The sequence below is a fragment of the Festucalex cinctus genome, chromosome 2, assembly GCF_051991245.1.
Source record: "Festucalex cinctus isolate MCC-2025b chromosome 2, RoL_Fcin_1.0, whole genome shotgun sequence".
NCBI lineage: Eukaryota > Metazoa > Chordata > Actinopteri > Syngnathiformes > Syngnathidae > Festucalex > Festucalex cinctus.
This window is the reverse complement of record NC_135412.1, coordinates 38,767,063-38,789,223: the sequence shown is the minus strand read 5'-3', so window position 1 is coordinate 38,789,223 and position 22,161 is coordinate 38,767,063. Positions and strand designations below refer to the sequence as shown.

Here is a 22,161-nt window from a genome sequence, read left to right as displayed (position 1 = left end):
CCATGGCTGGACTGTTTTTGAAGAAGTGCTTCTTTGTTGTAAGGCGTAATTCCACCCTTGATGTCCGCCGTGGGACGTGATCATTCCTCGTGCAGTCATGTCATTCAATGTCTATTTTACGCACGCGATACGTCACAATGATCACGTGACTGTCCAAAGTGCCGATACAGTATTTAATGTAAAAAAATTAAAAAGTGCTATAAAATCATATTTGCTCAACATAAATTGGCAATTTTTTAAGGGAAGAGTTGAAATTATGCATTTCACAGACTGGCTGGTTAGTTTTTCCACAAGTCTTGTGTTTCTTTAAGTACTTTGCCTCTACATTTTGCTCTTTACTGTAAGTTTCAAAGAAGGATATGCAAATGAGTTCCACATTTTTTTTTATACATGAATTACTTCATGCATGTAAGAAATACAGGACCAGAAAGCAGTGAGTTGCGCGTGTGCGTGTGTGTGTTTGCATATGTACAGCTGGAGAATCATTAGGATTAGGAGCGCAGCGTCCCACATCCATAGGAGCAGACTCCCAGTCAGATGTTGCCTGGTGGACAATGAGCCATGTGACAGCTTTAGATGATCCACCTACATGTGCTTTTTCATTTTATCGTTCTTTTTACACCAAACAGTAGGCACATATTGTCATGGCTTGGGTTGGGTTTTTGTTATGTTTTGTCTTTGATCACTTCAGTTGTGTTTTCCTTGTTTCTTTTCAGTGTCTCTCGTTGAGTGTGATCATGTACACCTGTGCTTGTCATCCCACACCCACAGCCAATCGGTTCCCTCAGCCACGTGTGTCCTTTCCAGGTGTCACTTGTTGTGTAATTACTGTAGATATTTAATCGGTTTAAAATAAAATTCAGGGAATAAGATGCCAGAGTTAATTTCACTTTTCTTTGTACACAATGCCTAACCCAATACTGGAAAATGAATAAGTAGTGTATTGCTTTAAAAATCCTTAAACTCAGATTTAATCCTACTTGTATGTGTTCTACTATTTACTATTTTACTGTGTCAAAGTAACTGCTGTGGAGAAAAAAATGTCATTCAAGCTAGTGGAGGCTTTTGTAATGTCGGTGTGTATATTTAACTGAAAAGAATTCAAGGACACATTTGTACACGGTGTGGTGTTACATACCCCTCTCTATATGCCAAGTTACCGTGGAAACCAGAAGAGACATATGAACACGTGAATATCTTCCAGCCTGTTTTTTGACTGAGAACTGAAAAACTGAGATGCAGCATCAAGTGGACATGAAGACTGTTGAGGATGACGGGATCTTGTTACTGGGATTACATAATGCCTCAAGTGAAAAAAAAATAAAAATAAAAATAAACAATGAATCCCATGCGTGTGTGTGAAATGGGATAAGCAACACCGACAAATCAGCCAGAACAAGAAATGTAAATGTAATCAGACTGGGGTTGGTGCCTCATGTAATCATCTAAGATTCTTAACAGCGGGTTTCGAGCAGAGGGGCTATTAACTCACGCTTATCTTTGTCTCATCCTTTGGCATCTCCTCCTCCGGAGATACCTGGGAAAAAATAGGGAGGGGAAGGATTACATCCCAATTAGATGAGAAGAGGAACTGTCACTTTTTCAGAAAATGAGCAATGGAGTGAACCAAAGGATTAAAAGCTAGTTATGGCGTCACAGCACACTGTATCACAGCAATTCCCACACACAATGCAAGTATGTGCTCTAATGCACTTGCTCTTAACACCCGCATTCTCCCATTGCCACTTTTATAAAGGTTTGTAGCAAGAAGGAAAATGTATTGTTGAAATATAGCTTTTGAAAATATTGTATTTTTAAATATTTACACCCCGCTCCCAATGCATTTCAGTGGGCGTCAATTATACATGGAGTTTTTCTATTCGTGGACCGGCCTAATCCCTAATCCTCGCAAATATTTGTTAATATATTGTTAAAAAAATTATGAAGTATTAAATATTAAAGAAAATATTTATTTTTCCAATGCAAAGAATTCACTTGCATAAAAAATGCCATTTAAGGGAGGCACATAACTGTTGATAAATAAACCAACATTAAGAACTCATTTTGTACATTTTTTCCCACAAAAATCAACTCACTCAAAATGTTGATATTATTGAGGTACTGTTTGTCCTGCATATAATTCATTCCAAACCTGTTAAAGAAAAATGATTATGCCTACACACGTAGTAGTACAAGGCAGAATAAGACTACAGAGATAGAGTTTGGCCAACTCGGAGTTTCAGAGCTATGATTACACTGTGATTATATGGATTATACACTGTGATTGGTCAACTGCTAGTCACATGACATATGGACGCCGTATTGTTACCCTGTTACTGGAATTTCATTGTGTTTTGCAATAGGTGTTTCCACTTTCATGTTCCAATCATGCCTTGTTGCTCAGCATGGCGTTGCTCACAATGACCAGGCAGCACTATTATGATGCGTCGGTTCACTGGAGACCCACAGAGGAGCAAATTGTGGGAAGTGAAAGTCAAATGAGAGGACTAGAAAACAAAACACACTTCATTGCTGGAAAAAGTAAAGTAAAATAACACGATTTAAAGTAGGTGTGATGGCACAAAGCAGCCTTCGACCTTAATGATTTATTTTAATTATTCACTGTACAAAGTGAATGAACTTAAAATAAAATTATCGATTTTTACTCTTCATATAACAGGGCCCATAATATGGAAAAGAGTTATAGTGGATTTTGTGTTGCAAATAAAAATTCTAAATATTGTACATGCACAATAAAAAGAAAATATGACATTTGGTTGTCAGTTACACTGAAATCACGTTGAAATTTGAATTTAGGACCATATGTTCATGATGAGAAACAAATTACAGAGAAACCTGCTATAATACATTCATTGGTACCATGAAAAATTGACTTTATTATCAAGTATATTGCTTGTTATATCAGGAGCCAAAGGCAGTAGATAAAGCAAATACATGTAATCAGATTCTCTTATTTGAACATATTATGTGTTATGTATGAAGACATTGATACATTTCCAGCATTCACAACGTTGAAAATCAAAATCCATGTACAGTAAAAATATACCATATACTAGTAAATACCCTGTATCATACATGCAGTGTATTTCTTATATTATCAGCTTGTCAAATACATCAAAGGTCAAAAAATAAAGCAAGGTTGAAATATAAAAGAAACTGTACACCTACTTTGTGAAAAAAGTTAATTTGCGTGCAAACGATACACGCTTGAGCGCACGCCTCGCCTGCCATCTAGTGGCTAATGATGATATTATAAATGAAAACTACAGTCGACACCTGCAGACTCGCAGTTTTGCACCCGCACGTTTGAATAGTTGTGGAGTTTTGTCGCCCCTCCCCCCCCTTTTTTTTTCATATTTTTGATTTTTCACAATCTAAGGGATTTTTATCTCCATTTGCATTTTTTTTAAATGATTATCACTGTTTTTTTAAGGATATTTTGGATTTGTTCAAATAATAATAGTAATAATAATAATAATAATAATAATAATAATTATTATTATTATTATTATTATTATTATTATTATTATAATCAAGGCAGTGCAGCAACATTTCTTATGGTGGATGTTTTTTGTTTTTTTGTTTTATCTTAATGTTACCTCATTGGTTTTCCACGGCTGTCTGTCCGTCCAGTCCATATGGTTCCGGATGTACCACCACTGGATCTCAAGAGAGTAAGAGGGCATCCCGGCCCCCCTGAACGAACACGCCATCTCCACATCTTGACCCCTCTGAGCAGTGACATCATGAGGCACCTCCGTAAACATGGCTGGACACACAAAGGTACGTTGAATAGGAGTGTTTCTTAGTGCACCTGACGAATGTGATCATCATTAGCAGGTTCCCAAAAGATAAGCTTGAATGTCACCTGTGAGTCAACCAAACACATGTTTATTCAATTTTTTAATTCAATTTGTTAAAAATGATGAAAGTGTTGTGCGTATATCTGGCATATAACAACCCTTTCAAAATTGCCCATATTTTAGTGTAGCCTACTCAGTTCCCAGTTGATCTAAGAAAAAAAAAAAAACTTAAATCAAAGCATCAATGTAACACCTGCTCACAACACGCTGACATGTCTGTTAGGGCTTAAAGTATTTGTCTCCTCAAATGAAACGTTTTGCAGATGCTGACATACCTGCACTGAGTAATTTCCCTTTTTTTATGATTCACTGCAGTGTCAATGAATAGACCTTGCCATATTTATGATTTTCTTTTTCAAAAAAACAATGTTTAGGTCTAAGTGACATTTTTATATTTGCAAGACAATCCAAATGACTTTCCTCATTAAACAGTGTTCTGATTATAATAACTGGTTGCTATTCTGAGGCATCTTGCAGCCTACTTACGCTCCATGACGTCTTGCCAGTGATTAATATATTCATGCAACCTTAAAATTAAAAAAAATAATAAATAAATCTTAGTACAGTACTAGCAAATGTACATGCTTGCTTGATTGTTGAATTATGGCCAAGAATCATACACATCTAATCAGACCACTCTAATGTCATCATCCCTTTACTCATCACAGCCAGCAGTAGGCCCATTTGTATTCTTGCATGGTATCCAAGGATTGCTCAAATATGCTGTGATGTTTAATCCAGCGTTAGTTTGAAACGGCATCCATCAGCAGATGTGCGGCAATATGATTCATAAAGCATCATCATGTTGAAAGAGTGTACGTTTCTCACTGTAACCCTCCGATACTATTGATGTTATTCAGGGCACAGAAGCAGACGTTCGGGATGCAAAAAAGCGACGCGTGACTGCATCTGTCAGATTAAACGCTGCTGTCTTTGTATAGGAAAGTAGAGGCGTGCAGCATGTGGCAGATACGCACTATTCATAGAGACAAAGGACACATAAATAAGAAACCAACCGTGAATTAAAACACAAGAGAATCAATGCCGACCCTGAATAGTAAACAACATGATGTGATGTGCATATTAACTGACAGAGGAAAAAAAGCATATATCTATTTTTACTGGTCTTTATACTCGTATCCCAGTACACAAACAATAACATAGCAACTTCAAAGCTTCTTTAACCAGTTATATTTATTTATTCATTTATTTATTTATTGCTTTGCAGTCAGGAGATCTAGGTTTGAATCTGTTGGAAAAGCTCTGTAGTTTTGGTAGGTTAATTAAAGACTCACTTGCATTTGTCCACAGGTGTGAATGTGAGAGTGAATGTTTGTTTGTCTACTTGTGCCCTGTCAATGGCTATATATGACAACTCTTAACCAAAGTGATTATTTATTTATGTATAACATGACAGTGCTTTAAAGGTTTTAAAATGGGGTTGGTGAACAAGAGAGGCAAGCAAGAACTCGCTGGAAAGGCTAACAATAGCGGCTAGCAAGACCTAGCTGACGTACTTAACAAGCGCGGCTAGCGGGAGAAGCTAGAAAAAGATAGCGAAAGCAGAGGGAGATAAGCAGCAGGAGCCCGAATCACGGGACTCAACGACGACCACCTGAGGCCCCAGCTGTGGAAGGTAAGCGGCGGTCGACCCATTGGGTCTGACACCAGCTGCAAGCGTCACCAGAGGCTACGTACGCTAAGATCTTCTCCTTTGGGTATCTGTAGCAGAAAGATGGCGGTGAAAAATGTCAGCCACCTGTAAGGTAAGGTGTGACCAATGTAATATAATTAGCGATTACTAGACCTACTAATATATGTATATATATATATATATATATATATATATATATATATATATATATATATATATATATATATATATATATATATATATATAAATAAAAGTATGCTGATGTGATACAACATACCTTTAGCATATTACTGAAATTGAGTTTGTTTGTTTTTTAAATAAATTATTAGTTCACCGCTAGATGGCAGTAAATGCGAGACACTGTCGCTTTAATGAAGTTAATTGTTAAATTATTAATTATTAACTAGCAACTCTTTCAACAAAAAAAAGGCTATAAAATACTACTTAAATACCTACTGCTGTGTTTAAGATATGCTGTGTGTTAGAAGAACAGTACAAGCCTCAGGTCAAACATTTTTCCTGTACATTGATCAACTGCGCTTGTATTTGTCATCTGTGATACGCCAGCCGCTGCAACCGCTATTGATTTGACATGACTGAACCAGCAACAAAAGCCCCCGTACGCTCTTGTTGATAATATTCAAAGCTGCGTGGGTCACTGTTGTGTGAGAGATAGTGCCAGTGAAATTGCTCCCAGTACTGATAATTTCTATCTTTTTCACACTTAGATGTAATACAAAAATCAATGTACTGTTCATTTGAAGACAGCTCTAATGCTTTTATTTATACAAAGAAGAGAATAATGATAGTTATCAGCAATCTATTTAGTATTTCAAATTTAGCAAAAAATAATTCTAACCCTAACCAATCCCCTCTGTGTAACTTTTTCCAAAGTGTTATTTTCAAAGCGTCCATTATTCCTCAAATCGCTATGATATAGGTATAAATTTTACATTATTTTCATAATATGAAAAATAAAATCAATACATGAACAATACGTATAAAAAAATACAAAGGAAGATTAGGGCAACACTAAAAATTATAACATTTACGAATTCTAATTACAAGAAAGGGAAAGAGAAAAGAGAAGTTTATATTTGGGAGTTACCGTGTGTTGTCAGTAGTTAATAGAATGGAACAAAAAATGTTAAATGCACTCAGACTTAAATCTATGAATTCAAAAATATGAGAAACTGATCATTTTGCTATTTTCCAGAGCAGATTGTCAAGGTGTACTATGAATATTCAGCGTCTATTTTGTGATTAGTAGTCTGTGTTGCCATGGTTACAATTGAAAAATAATGTAGTCACTTTATAGATTACTTGATTTGAAAACTAACTTTACTACTTTCCTGATTTCAAAAGTAACTGAGTTACTTTACTGATTACATGATTTTAAAAGTAAATACAATAGATTATAAATTACTTTAGTTACACAGCCGATGCTGACAACATAAAAATGATAAACTATTCTGCCAATACTATATTTTAAGTGCATTTTAACAGTAATGTTTAAGAATAAATCCTAATGTGATCCTAGTGAAGTTATTTGGTGTTGAAAAATTGTGGATATCAAAACTTGATTCTCACAAGATTAAGATGAAGGATACACACTGGACTGGTCACCAGCCAATGGCAGGGTACACAGACAACAATTCACATGTATGGAAAATTTAGAATTTTCTATGAACTATGATGAGTGTTTTTGAAATGTGGGAGGAAATCGGAGTACAAATACGGGGAGAACAAACTCCAAACAGGAAGGTTTCAAACCTTAGAACCGCTACACAACCGGGCCACCTATGATGGAAATAATGCATTTTTACTTTTTAGTATTAACCCATGGATACTTATGAAAAGTGCAAATTGCTGAGAATGGCACCATTTAAACAAGAGGTAGAAAAATAACAACTAGATGACGATAATAGAATCAGTATGAACGTTGGCCTCTTAGCGTTGACACAATTATCCGACTGCCCCACAAATCTCCACTATCACATTGATTCAAGGCTATTCCCAAACAACTCCAGGCTATCTAATGTTGTATCTCTTACTAAAAACTCTTCTCTAATGTCCAGGCTGCCACCGAGAAGAACTTATAAGGCGCCCTCAAGTGTTGTCGTTATCTCCAAGACAAACCGAAGAAGGCACGCAGCCGCAGGCCACCGATCAATGCTCGAAAGCGACCGAGTTGAGTCATTTAGCAGAGAAAGAAGAGGTGGGTCGCAGGAATTAACGCGGGAGAAAGATTCATGAGGGGGAGAAGATGTGAGGAAAATAAATGTTCACTTGAAAAGTAAACATTGCTGGCCAAGTATTCAATTGAAGCTTTAAACAGCAAAAAGAAATTTGGAGAAAAAAAAAAAAGAGCCCAGTTGTTAGTCAGGTTACAGTACTTCCTTGTTAATGGGGAGACGTAAGACACTCGAACCTGGGTGTCATTTGTTTATTACATATTCAATTGTGCTTCTAAGAATAAAAAGAAGCACAATGTTTTTACACCTCCCCAAAAATTAACATGATTTTCTTTTAATAATGAAAAAGCAAGGCAGTGGGGTGGTTGATGATATTTTTTAAATTAAATTTCAACCATTAAAAACATCAATTTAACAGTGTGTTAAGTGTTCAGCAAATGGCAGTATAAAATATTCATAGTATTCATCTCTCTCTCTTAAGAGAGGTGTTTTCTCTCTCTGACTCTCTCTCTTATTATTATTATTACTTTTTTTTTTTTACTGATTTTACAGGACAATAATAAGCCTTCTATTTTGGCCCTCTACATGTTGACTACATGCAGCAGCAGCTGTGAATGATGCTGATGCTGCCCATTGTATGCTGCTGGTGCGTCACGCCTCTAACATACAGAAAAACAAAACTTATCTTATAAAAGTGTCTGCATAAGAAGAAAAGAGGAAGAAGCCACAATGTAGTATGACTCACAGGTAATTACAATGCTAATTGAATGGATGCACTGTTCGTGCATATCCACACACCCACATTGGGAACGTTGTTTTGTATATGTTTATGTAACTCCCTTCAGCAAAATAGAACGATGCCCTCATTACAACACTTAATTGAATTAATATTCTTAAATGGATAGCTTACATAAAGACAACAAAATACCTTCCTTCTAAACTTGAGGCAGGAAACATTACAGCATTACATTTCTTTCACACATTTCCTTTTTATTTTCCTCATTCATGTATCCTCATCATAGTAGAGAATCTTGTCTCGTACCTTGGTTATCACAATAGAAGTACATGTTAAACATTATCCAAATGAAGAACTCTACACTTTCACAGATAGCTGTAACTAGAAATGTTTCCAACTGGGACTTGTTACTTTTGTGTTACAATGGAGATCGAGTGTGTTGTGTTGAAAGGTTTGGATCCCAAATGCAGACACAAATAAGATTTTCTCCATTTATTCACATCGAGAGGCAGAAACTCAGAGATGCTGTACACAGGACAGTTGGACAATAATCCGGCAAACCACACACAATTCTCAGACTGCACCCACAGACAGTGAATCGTAAAAGACTAAAGAACGACATCGCCTAAAGGATTAAAGGTTGACATCACGAACATCACGTTTTGTAAACAGACACTTGTTACATCAGTACCTAAACAGACACATAACAGGTCATGAACTCTGGCGCGACTCTGGCGCATGCGACTCAGGCCATGACAGAGTGCACTGCCTCACAATCGTGCCATTTAATTGTTGGTTCCTATCACAAATGCAAAATGGTGATAAATGCTATCTACAACGTTAGAGTGGAGGCCATTTATTCAAATGAGTGGCGATCGTTATTTTAATTGAAATGAACAAACACCAAGCCGCCTTACTGTACAGTGTATGTCTATGAAGAGAAATTTGTGTCTTTATTTTCAATCAAACAAAAAAGGAATTTGCAATCAAAAAAAAATTTCAATCAAACAAAAAGGGGATTTGCAATCAAAAAAAAATTTCAATCAAACAAAAAGGGGATTTGCAACCTCAAATAAATTTTAATCAAACAAAAAAGGGTTTTCATATAAAATAAAAATTTGCAAACAAAAAAAACATTTCAAACATGGATTTGTATTTTAATAAAATCTTTTGCAAACATTTTTTTCGTTTTGTTTGCGAATCTGTTTTTTGTGTTGTGAATCTGTTTTTTGGTTGCGAATCTGTTTTTTGATTGAAACCTGTTTTTTGGTTGCGAATCTTTTTCTGTGTTGTGTGGGCGGGGTCCTCCGTTCAACCGATGATAGAAGCCTTGTCATTGGTCAGCTTGGAAGCCGCTGCGACAACTTTCATTGGTCAGATAGGAATGGGGGTGTGACAATGTTCGTCTGACTATTTCCTGGTTCATTTTGTCCAGTCGCCGCCAGCATCGAGGTAAATATGACACCCCCCCCCACTTCTAGTTTTCCGTTTTGTTTATCTGACATTTATCTAAAAGCAACCCTTGATCTATCGTTTATCCGGTGATTTGTTCTAACCATTACAATTAACGTAATCACTCACTCAGCATTGCTTAGCCATGTTAGCTAGCTAGGTAACTGATGGTCCGATACATGAGTCAGTCATGAAGCTATGTTGTTGGCAGTCAAAACACAAATATACGGCTAATTTGGGATAGCTGTTAGGATGAAGTTTTTTTTTTTTTTTTTTTATACTCATAAAGAAACCTTTGCATTTGTTTCACATACAGGCAGGGCTGGGAATCGAATTTATTTACACTAGCTGCTTCCCCTAAATCTTGGATGTTTGAAGTAGAGATTAAATTCGTGATAATTCTGTGATTATTATTTATTGGTCCTGGTTGTTTACTGTATGAGTCAGATTGAAACACAAGGGGAATCTGAGTTGTAGGTGTACTTTTGCAATTACACTGACTAGATTTTTTCTTTTAGAGTGCGAGCAGACCAAGGGGTAGAAAATGTAGACATAGCGAGATGCATGTTTACTGTAAGAGGAGCAGGCCAGGGCAGTTTTATTACTGGTAAAAGCGTACATAACCAGAGGAAAAAACTTTATACGAGTAAAAGTTCTTGGAGTTACTGTAGCTTTCATAAATGTATTTGATATTACAGATCCAGCAAGCTGAAGAGACACTACCCTTGGACCATCACGGTGAACACGGGATCGTTATACCTGACATCCACTGTCGTTTACCTGAGGAAAGACTTGATGCTTTACGGCAAATCAATCCAAACAAGGAGTCCTTGAGTTTTGGTCGCGTCATTTATTTGCAGACTCTCAATGTTGCTTCTAGTGCTAGTGTCTCGCGGCCCAAAGGGTCATTTAAATTTATGTAAAAAATGAAAATAAATTCCTGTGTAAAACAGTTTGACTTTTATTTCATAAAAAAAAGCATGCATATGAACTAACAACCAGTCAATTATTCAGCATTTTATAGATTTTATACAGACATTTTTCTCAAGAAATGATTGGCCTGCCAACAAGAAATCAAGAAAGCTCAGAAAATGAACTGTTAAACTTAAAACAAACATTTTGGTAGGAACAGCCTGTAATTACTCAAAAAAAATTAAATGGATGTGATTTTTTTTTTTTTTTCCCTTTCAATTACACTGTGTCAAATCTGGCATCAAAGGTGATAGCAGTCAGTAGATGTGATTTAAAGGAATGGTAATCACTCATATGAGCAGTTGGAAATGTAATGGTGTTTGTGCAGGGGGTAACATAATGTGTGACCTGGCATTTGTACCTCACAATTGTGGTCAAAGTTTATTGATATTTTAAATTGCTCTCTGTCTGACATAAGCAGGTGCTTGTGGCCCTGCTCAGTTATCCACAGCATCACCTCATGAAGAGAGGTGACCAACCACCAACTTCATCTTCTGCATCTAAAAAGTAAAGAAAAGTGTGCTTGAATTAAGTACCAAACATGGAAAAAAAAAATTCTGACAAAGTTATGTTTGACACATGTTTTGAACATTATTGAAACAGGAAAACTACAATGAAACAATCACAGGAACTAAATGTATTTATATTACGTAATCTCAGTCACTTCCTCTGTATTTCAAACACCCAAGACATAATAAATGTAGCAGAGGCTACTTATTTCAATGACCAGAACTTCTCATAAGTGATTAATAATTAGCATTTTATTAATGTAATGATGTAATGTAATAAAATAATCAGGAATAAGCATAATAACAGCTATCTCAGCAGGCCGTTTATTTGGGCCGTTTCTCGTACCAACAAAACATCACGATTCATGACTAGACTAACCAAAATCAAACGGTTACGTGGCCTGGATCCTAGTAGTAGCAGTGTCACCGCTTTGACGGTGCATGAGTTCCCCCTCTTTTTCAACCTGACTCGTACAGTAAACAACCAGGACCAATAAATAATAATCACAGAATTATCACGAATTTAATCTCTACTTCAAACATCCAAGATTTAGGGGAAGCAGCTAGTGTAAATAAATTCGATTCCCAGCCCTGCCTGTATGTGAAACAAATGTATGTATGTATGTATCATGTATCGGACCATCAGTTACCTAGCTAGCTAACATGGCTAAGCAATGCTGAGTGAGTGATTACGTTAATTGTAATGATTAGAACAAATCACCGGATAAACGATAGATCAAGGGTTGCTTTTAGATAAATGTCAGATAAACAAAACGGAAAACTAGAAGTGGGGGGGGGGTGTCATATTTACCTCGATGCTGGCGGCGACTGGACAAAATGAACCAGGAAATAGTCAGACGAACATTGTCACACCCCCATTCCTATCTGACCAATGAAAGTTGTCGCAGCGGCTTCCAAGCTGACCAATGACAAGGCTTCTATCATCGGTTGAACGGAGGACCCCGCCCACACAACACAGAAAAAGATTCGCAACCAAAAAACAGGTTTCAATCAAAAAACAGATTCGCAACCAAAAAACAGATTCGCAACCAAAAAACAGATTCGCAAACAAAACGAAAAAAATGTTTGCAAAAGATTTTATTAAAATACAAATCCATGTTTGAAATGTTTTTTTTTGTTTGCAAATATTTATTTTATATGAAAACCCTTTTTTGTTTGATTAAAATTTATTTGAGGTTGCAAATCCCCTTTTTGTTTGATTGAAATTTTTTTTTGATTGCAAATCCCCTTTTTGTTTGATTGAAAATTTTTTTTGATTGCAAATTCCTTTTTTGTTTGATTGAAAATAAAGACACAAATTTCTCTCCATATATGTCCCCACTCACTTCAATCCACACTCTCGTCAGTAATAATTAGCCGCTAACGAGTCTCTCTCACGGCCTCATAATAAGCTTTGCGGTCTAGTAATGAGCCTTGGCACAGTATGGGGGAAAAACAGCTGCCATACCTTACTCAGGGAACCTGTCGGAAAACTCCACAAAAGTCCAAACAGAAGACAGTATGAGCGAGCGGAATGTGCTCATTTACATTTGCTAATGAGCAAGTAGTGTTGAACCACACAGCTGGTCTGATGTTCATGTTCAATACTGCACTATTTTAATCAGCTGTCAAAATAACAAAACACGGTCACGTGACCTGAGAGGAGTCGAGACATTCAGGTATATGCATTTCACCTTCTGGTTTATTCCATACGGTGAACTCTTTGGATAATCAAGTAAAACGGGATTTATCCCACACAACCTGATATTTGGACTGCTGACTTCGATTTTTCACTGTGAGGCAGTAAGAGATAGTGATTTGCTTCCAGTCAATAACTTGAAGAAGTATGAATGATCAAATTTTACTATGTAAATACAGTTCAAATGGACCTGTGATTAATAGGCCAGGGTCCATCTCACCCAAAGTCAACCGGGACAGGCTCTCACTCACCCATGACCTTGAACAGTGTGATTCCCAACCACTGTGCCATAAGAGAGTGTGCCGCGGGCAAATATACAATTCTACTTAATTGGTTCAAAAATGAGTATTTATTTAATCTAGAACTCCTCTTGATGGCAGAAGGTAATATTCCCCTATTAACATAAGAAATAATGGATTTCTGTTCAACGACCTTCCCCCAAAGAAATCTCCTACTCTTAAAGGTCCACATTCTATCATTCACTCAGTCACAACGAATCTTTACATGTACAGGACTGTCTCAGAAAATTAGAATACTGTGATAAAGTCCATTATTTTCTGTAATGCAATTAAATAAGCAAAAATGCCATGCATTCTGGATTCATTACAAATCAACGGAAATATTGCAAGCCTTCTATTGGTTTAATATTGCTGATTATGGCATTTTTCTTTACTTGGTCTGAGGAAATATTCTAATATTTTGAGATAGCATATTTGAGTTTTCTTAAGATGGAAGCCATAATCAGCAATGTTAAAATATTTGCTTGCAATATTTCAGTTGATTTGTAATGAATCCAGAATGTATGACATTTTTGCTTATTTAATTGCATTACAGAAAATAATGGACTTTACCACAATATTCTAATTTTCCGAGACAGTCCTGTATATACTGTACAGCAGGGGTGTCACACATACGGCCCGCGGGCTGGATCAGGCCTGCAAAGGGGTTTAATCCGGCCCACGAGATGATTTTCTGAAGTTAAAAAAAAAATAAAAAAAAAATAAAAAAAAATTGAAATGTCGGACTAATTAATCAGCCATATATTAATTTGTAATTTCCCAAGTAGTCCTCAGATGAGCAATGCAACTTGTACGGGGAATCGTCATCCTTGATGTCATTATTTTCCACACAACTTTAAACTACGGTTTGTTTAATTATTATTATTATTATTATTATTATTATTATTATTATTATTATTAATTAATTAATTAATTAATTAATTGATTTTTAATCATACACTGACATAAACATGTTAAATCCGACACAAATTCAGTTACTGGTAACACAAATAGATAGGACATGGATTAACGGCATAATGTCATTAACTGTGCCACGCAATGCATTCTGGGAACAATATATATACAAAGCAGGTAGATTTAACACGTCCGGAACTCATACAGGCGCAAATGTAGTCACATTATTTTTTCGGAACAACATTATTACATTTGAGCTCCGTAATTTAGGGCTGGTCCACAAATCTGCGTATAAATGACGGTAATTGTTTTTAAGTTATATACCGTTATTTTGCCGATGCAGCCCACTTGATATTAGATTTTCCTCCATGCGGCCCCTGAGCTAACATGAGTTTGACACCCCTGCTGTACAGTGTACAGTATAAAGATATACCTTATATTTCTCATTGATTTAGGATGATATTTTTTGGTGTACAATAAAAACCCTTCTGTATTTTGTAGTGAAACATGGTTCTGGTTCATTGCAAATGAACTATGTGTGTTGACAATCGTTGAACAAACTATGAGGTGCTTGTGTCTCCTGGCACTCCGTGGTTTGGAGTTACAGAATTTCATCAAATGTCTTTCAACATTTTTATAGCACCCCATTCAGATGCCATTATACGGGCGTGGACCAAAATGTCTATCAAGCAGACATTACAAGAGCTCTACTGATCACCTGGATTAAAACATAAATTATTCATTGTTGACTATTTAACACCTTCACAAAGGGGCATTTCTTTTTCCGCTTTTTAGCCAATATGCATTGCTTGTTCTCTAGCATGGCTTTCATCTCTCTACTGGTACAGAGCAACCTAAACATACAAACAGCCTTACGATGAATTTGACGATGTGCTGTACCCTGAGGGACATGGTAATCAATAAACCCATCTCCAAGGTGAGTCTCTGCATCAGCACAACAGACACAAACTCAGCCTTCTTTTCAATCAAATATTCTCAAAATACCAAGCTATAAATATTGTCTATTACTGGAGGCCAGTATTTCTATTATATCATCATCTAAAGATAGGATGGGCAACATGCAGCGGCCCGAGACCACACTCTGGGTGACCCATTGATTAGGTGATTTAAAAAAGAAAAAGAAAAAAAAAAAACATTAAAAAAATATATAAGAAAAGTTTCTTTTGATAATGTTTTTTTTTTTTACAAACAAATTATTTTTTTCAAAAAATGCTGATAAACATTTAATGTTTTCCACATTAAAAAAAAGGGGGGAGGGGAAGAAAGAAGAGAAAAAGAAAAGAAAAAACGGTAAACATTCAGATCATGAAAAGTTATTTATAAAAAAAAAATTAAAAAAAAGGAAAAAAAACTGTACTGCTTTTATGCAGCAGTTGACTGTGGTTTTAAGTTGCAACCAGATTCATTTGTACGTGTAGTACACCACTACAAATGGTTGAAATTCCTGCACACTAACTCATAAATCAACAAACAGCAGACAAAATAACTCTCTCTGCCTTGTTTCTTGGTGCAGGTCATATACTGTAATAATTCATAATAATAATAAGAATGACAATGACAATAATAATAATAATAATAATAATAATAAGAGTTCAGTCTTTCTTTCCTGCACCAGTGCAGCCAAGATGGTGAAATCAGAAGCGAGCTTTCAAAAATGACAAGATAGAGCATCTTTCCACTAGCTTTACTCTCCAGGGTCGACCATCCAGTGGAGGAGGAGGAGATGAGAGGAGCCCTATCAGCACTGAGCATCTAATCTGCCTAGTCTCTCTAATGCACCCCGTGTGTCCTCTCCTGCACCGACAGAGGCACAGAGATTGGACTTTGACGGCAACACGGGCTGCAAGCCAGCACCTGAAATTTACTACTTAAAAGGTGAGCCCTCCCTGTTGGGCCTGACTCACAACACAAAGAACTAAAGAGACTGAGGAAGGGGGGAAAAAAAAAGAAAGGATAAATCAGCTCAAGCTTGTTTCATTCCTTATGCATCAATCACTTCCCTGCCGGCGGCTTATACACGGATTGTAAACAAATATTAACATTCTGTGCCATATTTCTTCAAAAACAAGAAGGGCTGGATAAGGCTATTTTCTTTGACAACACACTTCCACAAGTAAACGGATAATGCTTGTGGGTAGTTGCAATATGTACATTTGCAATACAGCTCCCACTGGTGGGTTTGTTCCAAGTCACTTAGAAACCACTGCGCTCAAGTCTTTTTCAGCTTCTCCTCCATCAAGACACACTATTTTAATTTATTTTTTTTAGAAAAGAATCATTTAGGATTACTGTACACATAAAAGGAATGATGACATCTTTCAAAGAGATTACAGTTTCACCACGTTTCTTACATCCACTAAGTGGAGAATTATTGTTGCATTTGCTTTTATTTATTTTTTGCTTATATGTTAGTTAGCAGGATTAATCCAGAAGCTAGAAATCCAATGTCCATAAAACATTTTGGAGGTAAACATCTGATGTTTACACAGAATTGTACAAAGCAGTTGTGTATATGATTTATGTTGTTTTTGTTGAGGTTGTAAAAAAATTGGAGGTGCACCATAAAAGGAAGGGGGGAAAGGAACTAAGCAGAGCATTCTCTATTCTTTATTTGCGTCCTCTGTGCTACCTTATCAGAGGAAATTAGTGTGGCTACCTAAGAAATATGATCTCAACTTTGTTCTACAGCCTCACATTGACTTAAACCTTATCTCGGATGCATCAACTACCCGTGACAAGACCTGAGGACGACCACTTCTGTGGAGGCGTTGCTATGGAGGATTTGTCGTCTATTTCATAAATAGTCGCTTGGATGCTGTTTAAACAATCAAACAGGGATGTAATAATATCCAAACATCACAATACGATATCACGAAATGAAGCTCACAATACAATAATTATCACGATATTGTGGGGAGGTGGGCGGCACGGTGCATGAATGGTTAGCACGTCCACCTCCCAGTACTGAGGACTCGGGTTCGAGTCCAGGTTCCGGCCTACCTGGGTGGAGTTTGCATGTTCTCCTCGTGCCTGCGTGGGTCTTCTCCGGGTACTCCGGTCTCCTCCCACAATCCAAAGACATGCATGGCAGGTTAATTGGGCGATAAGAATTGTCCCTAGGTGTGCTTGTGAGTGTGGATGGTTGTTCGTCTCTGCGTGCCCTGCGATTGGCTGGAAACCAGTTCAGGGTGTCCCCCGCCTACTGCCCAGAGCCAGCTGAGATAGGCTCCAGCGACCCTTGTGAGGAATAAGCAGTCAAGAAAATGGATGGATTTTCAGTATTAGTCTTACTGTTTTTTAAAATATATACTGTGCGCAATATTTAACAAACACCATGGTAAAATGAAAAAAGTAACACATTTCCAGGGTGTCCCCCGCCTACTGCCCAAAGCCAGCTGAGATAGGCGCCAGCAGAACCCGCGACCCTTGTGAGGAATAAGCGGTCAAGAACATGGATGGATGGATGGATGGATGTGGGGAGGTTGGCGATATTAAATAAAGGACACAATATTGTAAAAAAAAATAAAATAAAAAAAATAAAAAATTGCTTGTACTAAAAACACGCACGCACGCACACATGCACGCACAATATTGTGCTTTTGTACGTAACAGCAATGCATATAAACCACCTACAATCTCTAATAACACTATTGAGGCACTTGCCAATGTGCACACATATATTGAGTTCCTTCACATATTGACTCGGTTCACAACCACACGCATATTATGTTCCCCTTAATCTGACAATTAGCATGGATTTAAACATTAAACATAGAAGGGCCAAAACATCCCTTGTGAAAATTAAACTGAGCTTAAAAACTAGTCACCAGAGGGTGCTAGAACTGCACAAATGGAAATCAACCTGAGATGTGCTGCTTTTAAGATCGTGACATGATGACGACGATATATTGTGGCAGTTTTAATATAATGTTATCACGATATTGCCGTTATCATTGCATCCCTAGTCCCTACTAACTAATGTCAATATCTTGTGATTAATGTTGCCCATTATGTATCCATTGCAGCCTTGTAATCCTGGAAAGGGGATTCCTGTGATCGTTTGTCTTTTCCCTGCCCTGGATTTGGAGAAGACGTAAACAGACCAATTTATTTTCTTATTGTAGTATGACTGACAAAAACTATTTCCCATTTATGTGTTCACTGCGGCAGAGAGATGAATTTATGATTGTTTTTGGATCTCCACATACATTTAACTTTTGTTAGAGCGAGTTACTTTCACTTCATTAATTCTTTACAAGGGAAACTAATCCCCCTACACTGAGGGGCCTATTCACTAAAGGTTTGCATCGCCTTTGCACTGCGCTAACCGGCAAAAATTGAGCAATCTGGGAGCACCTAATTCAATAAACACCCGCAGATGGGGAAATCCGTCACTAATTGCGCGGCCAACCAGACTGCGTCACGGTGCGCTGGTGTTATTTGCGCGTATGTAAATTAGGTAATATGCATACATTTGACACAAAATATGCCCATCCCAATGCAAATGAGACTCAATGACATGCAGCGTCTAATTCACTAACGCCAGCGCAAATAGCTACACTGAGTTTGCATGACACAAATAACGTTTTTGGAAAGCATGTATTAACCTGCTGCAACCTCGATCACGGGATCAGCTATATGATTACCGGACGCAGCGCATTCTTAGTGAATATGCACCTAAATTCTGTGAAAAATCTGTGTTGTTTTGTATAACCTTCTTGCTGTATCTGTGCTACTTTTGACAGTTTTATGATGTCAAAATAATTACTGCTGTGAAACAGGTAAAAAAAAAAAAAAAAAAAAAAAAACAACAACAAGAAAGCAAGTTCATTTAAAGGGTTAACTGGATTCCAACAAAACTCTTGTGAGCTCAACTTATAGTGAAAGCACAGCAAGGTTCATGGATAAAAAGACCCAACATGGGGTGCTGCTTCCTCAGCAGGTGTGCAGTGCGAAACTGCACAGTGCGAAACTGCACAGGGCAGTGGTGGTGGTGGAGGGGGGGGGGGGCGGTGCAGGCAAGACAGCTGGAAATAAGCTTTCCCATCTGGCCCAACTCCTTGCTGCTGGCCAACACAAGGCTTCCTTCCCCCCACTTTTCCTCATTCGTTTCCTCCCTGAGGATTACTGCTGTGCAAGCGGGGCTCTCGCGGGGCCAGCTGACAACAAGGATAAACGAGTGAACTGGCTCACTAGATGCTCTCTATCGTTAAAAAAAAAAAAAAAAAAAAAAAAAAAAAAAAAAAAAAAAAAAAAAAAAAAAAAAAAAACAGGTACACACTTGGCGGGAAGTACATATTCCTACACTCACTCCAGCTCACACACACACACACACCCAAACACCAACAGATGTACAAGGCAGTCACAGGGGATTTAACCAGCATCACTAACTCACACTTGCTTCCCGTCATGCATCTATTAAGGCTGACATTGATATATGGATGGAGATTACAGGACGGACTGACGCAGAGCTTTATCCCACAATTAACGTCATCTCACACACGCGTACACACACCCGGAATCTAAAATAATAATAATAATAATAATAATAATACATATTTTGAGGGTTTGATGCATGCTGTTTGAATGAAATACACCACAATTTGGGGTCACATGGCACAGTGGGTAGAGTGGTTGTCTCCCAAACCAGAGGTTGTGGGTTTGACACCCGGCCCAATTCAAAGTGTCCTTGAGCAATATACTGAACCCCAAGTGGCTCCTGATGCTGCGTCATCAGTATGTGAATATATGTGTGAAGCACTTTGAGTACCTGAATAGGTGAAAAAGTGTTGTACAAGTGAAATTACAAAGATCACACATATCTGCGGAGTTCGTGTACTGTATGCGCATGCCTACAACTCCATCAAATTCACCACGATTGCGTTAGACAAGCAGTCTACCTTGCACCACATGTAGACGTGGTCCGAGCAGGTGTAAGAGGCTTGCACCGGCACAAAAAATAAAATAAAATAAAATGTATCAGTGTTTACACTCAAGCGAACCTGCAGCATCTATGAAAATGGAGACCTTAAGAGTTTTTGATCAAAATTGAGCTTCAAATCCTTCGAAATGCACAGCCTATCAGATGTAGTATTTGGATGCCGACAAACAAGCAATCTTCAACAATGGGAAAAAAAAAACTAGCAATTCTTCAACAAACAAGGATTTTACTTACTTACTTACTTCAAATATGTAAATAAGTACTTCAAATATGACATATTTTCTAAACTTATTTTCCAATAAGAAAGCTCCTGAAACTGAACCAGTGATTGGATTGTGTTTTTGTTTAGTTGCTTTACTGTAGTGGAGTGTGGATTTTTTTTTTTAACATACTGTTGTCCAAAACAGAAGCAACGATTAATTAGGACTGTATCATGCGCACAAAAATCAGCCTTCAGTTAAATGTCATCCCTCCTTACTTCACCACCTCCTCCTCATCATGCTGCATCCAAACATCATTTGAAGCAAAACTGTAATAATAAAAAGTCATTTCAAATTCTCGCCTGTGCACCAAACTAGAAATTTTAAGCTCTAGCAGCTGCTCAGAATAAATAACAAACAAATAAGTGCAAATTTCAACATTCAGCTCCTTCATAGAATATCATCAAGTAATTTAGTTGTAGTCAAAACCTTTGAACTTACATGTGCACACAGAGCCTATGTGGGGTCAACTTAGGTAGAATTGTACAGTAATTAAACATACCTGTTGAAAACCATTTGAAAGTGACGTGAACTGCAGTGGAAAAGTGCCATTTGAGTTTATGGTGCCTGGCCTACTTTCTACAACTTCTCCAAATTGTCACATATGATTAATACAGAACAAAAACAACTGTACTTTTCCAGCAAGAGCCGCCCTTGTCTGCGTCAGCTCCGGATGATCTTTTCATCTTCTCAGCGGCTGCCACAGTGGTGACACCTCCGCCAAATTCCCACCAGTGAAGAGAAAATAAAGACAAGAACGAGGACAGGAAGGTAAAAGAAGCCGTAAGATTAAAATAAATGTTTAAAAAAAAGCACAAGCGTGAAGTGTCACATCTAATGGGGACGCGGACATCATCATCCGACACACTGAGCTTTTGCACAGGAACAACTTTGAAACACGTTTATGCAGCGTTTAATCAGAGGAGACGAAAGGAGTTGGGACTGAGATTTGCTTCATCTGTCAGTGATTTTAGTTGTGTCAGCGCTGCGTTTGTGTTTGTGTAACGACAATGAGGGGGAGCTAATGAGCTTGACACGCTGCACCGCGCAAGCCAACAGAAAGACATCACATCAGAACAGGGCCTCATTATGGTACGCCAAAGCTCTATCTAGAAATAATGACTCTCACTGATTGCTCATATGTATGGAAAATGTGTAACACAATACAGTATGTGCTCATTTAGACCACGTAATTTTGGGTACTTGCATGTTTAGTGCAACCGCTAGAGTCAAGAGCCCCTGAGGGTCATACAATTAAATATTGTACTGGCGAAAGCCCCTGGAGTTAGGCTTTCCCAAATATTTATCTGGCCATCATTTTCCGGTTTTGCTTCTGTCAATGTGCTGTCCTTATTTGTCAGTTTAATAAACATGCACTGTTGTTTTGAAGTGTACTTTCCAGCTCTTTTACCTTCACTTTATGAAGGCCATTTCCTGCTGGAAAGTTGTTGTGGCCTTTTGGTGAAATATTGGGGTGGCGTGGCTCAGTGGTAGAGTGGTTGTCTCTCAACCCAGAGGTTGTGGGTTTGATCCCATGCTCCTGTGACCACATTGAAGAATCCTTGAGCAAGATTCTGAACCCATGCATAAATTTTACTCTAAAAAGACTATATTCAGTCCCACGCTAAACATAATAAACCTTTAC

General features: G+C 37.5%; 1 protein-coding gene across 2 annotated transcripts in view; it reads right to left on the bottom strand.

Moving 5' to 3' along the window:
- Positions 1 to 22,161, bottom strand: part of vstm2la (V-set and transmembrane domain containing 2 like a) — a 44,236-nt gene that overhangs the window by 4,850 nt on the left and 17,225 nt on the right. For both annotated transcript variants that reach the window (XM_077515008.1, XM_077515007.1), the window contains 2 exons: positions 3,621 to 3,790; positions 1,493 to 1,537 (listed from right to left, as the gene is read on the bottom strand). In XM_077515008.1, the coding sequence (XP_077371134.1) occupies positions 1,493 to 1,537; positions 3,621 to 3,790 (215 nt within the window). The remainder of the gene's footprint in view (positions 1 to 1,492; positions 1,538 to 3,620; positions 3,791 to 22,161) is intronic.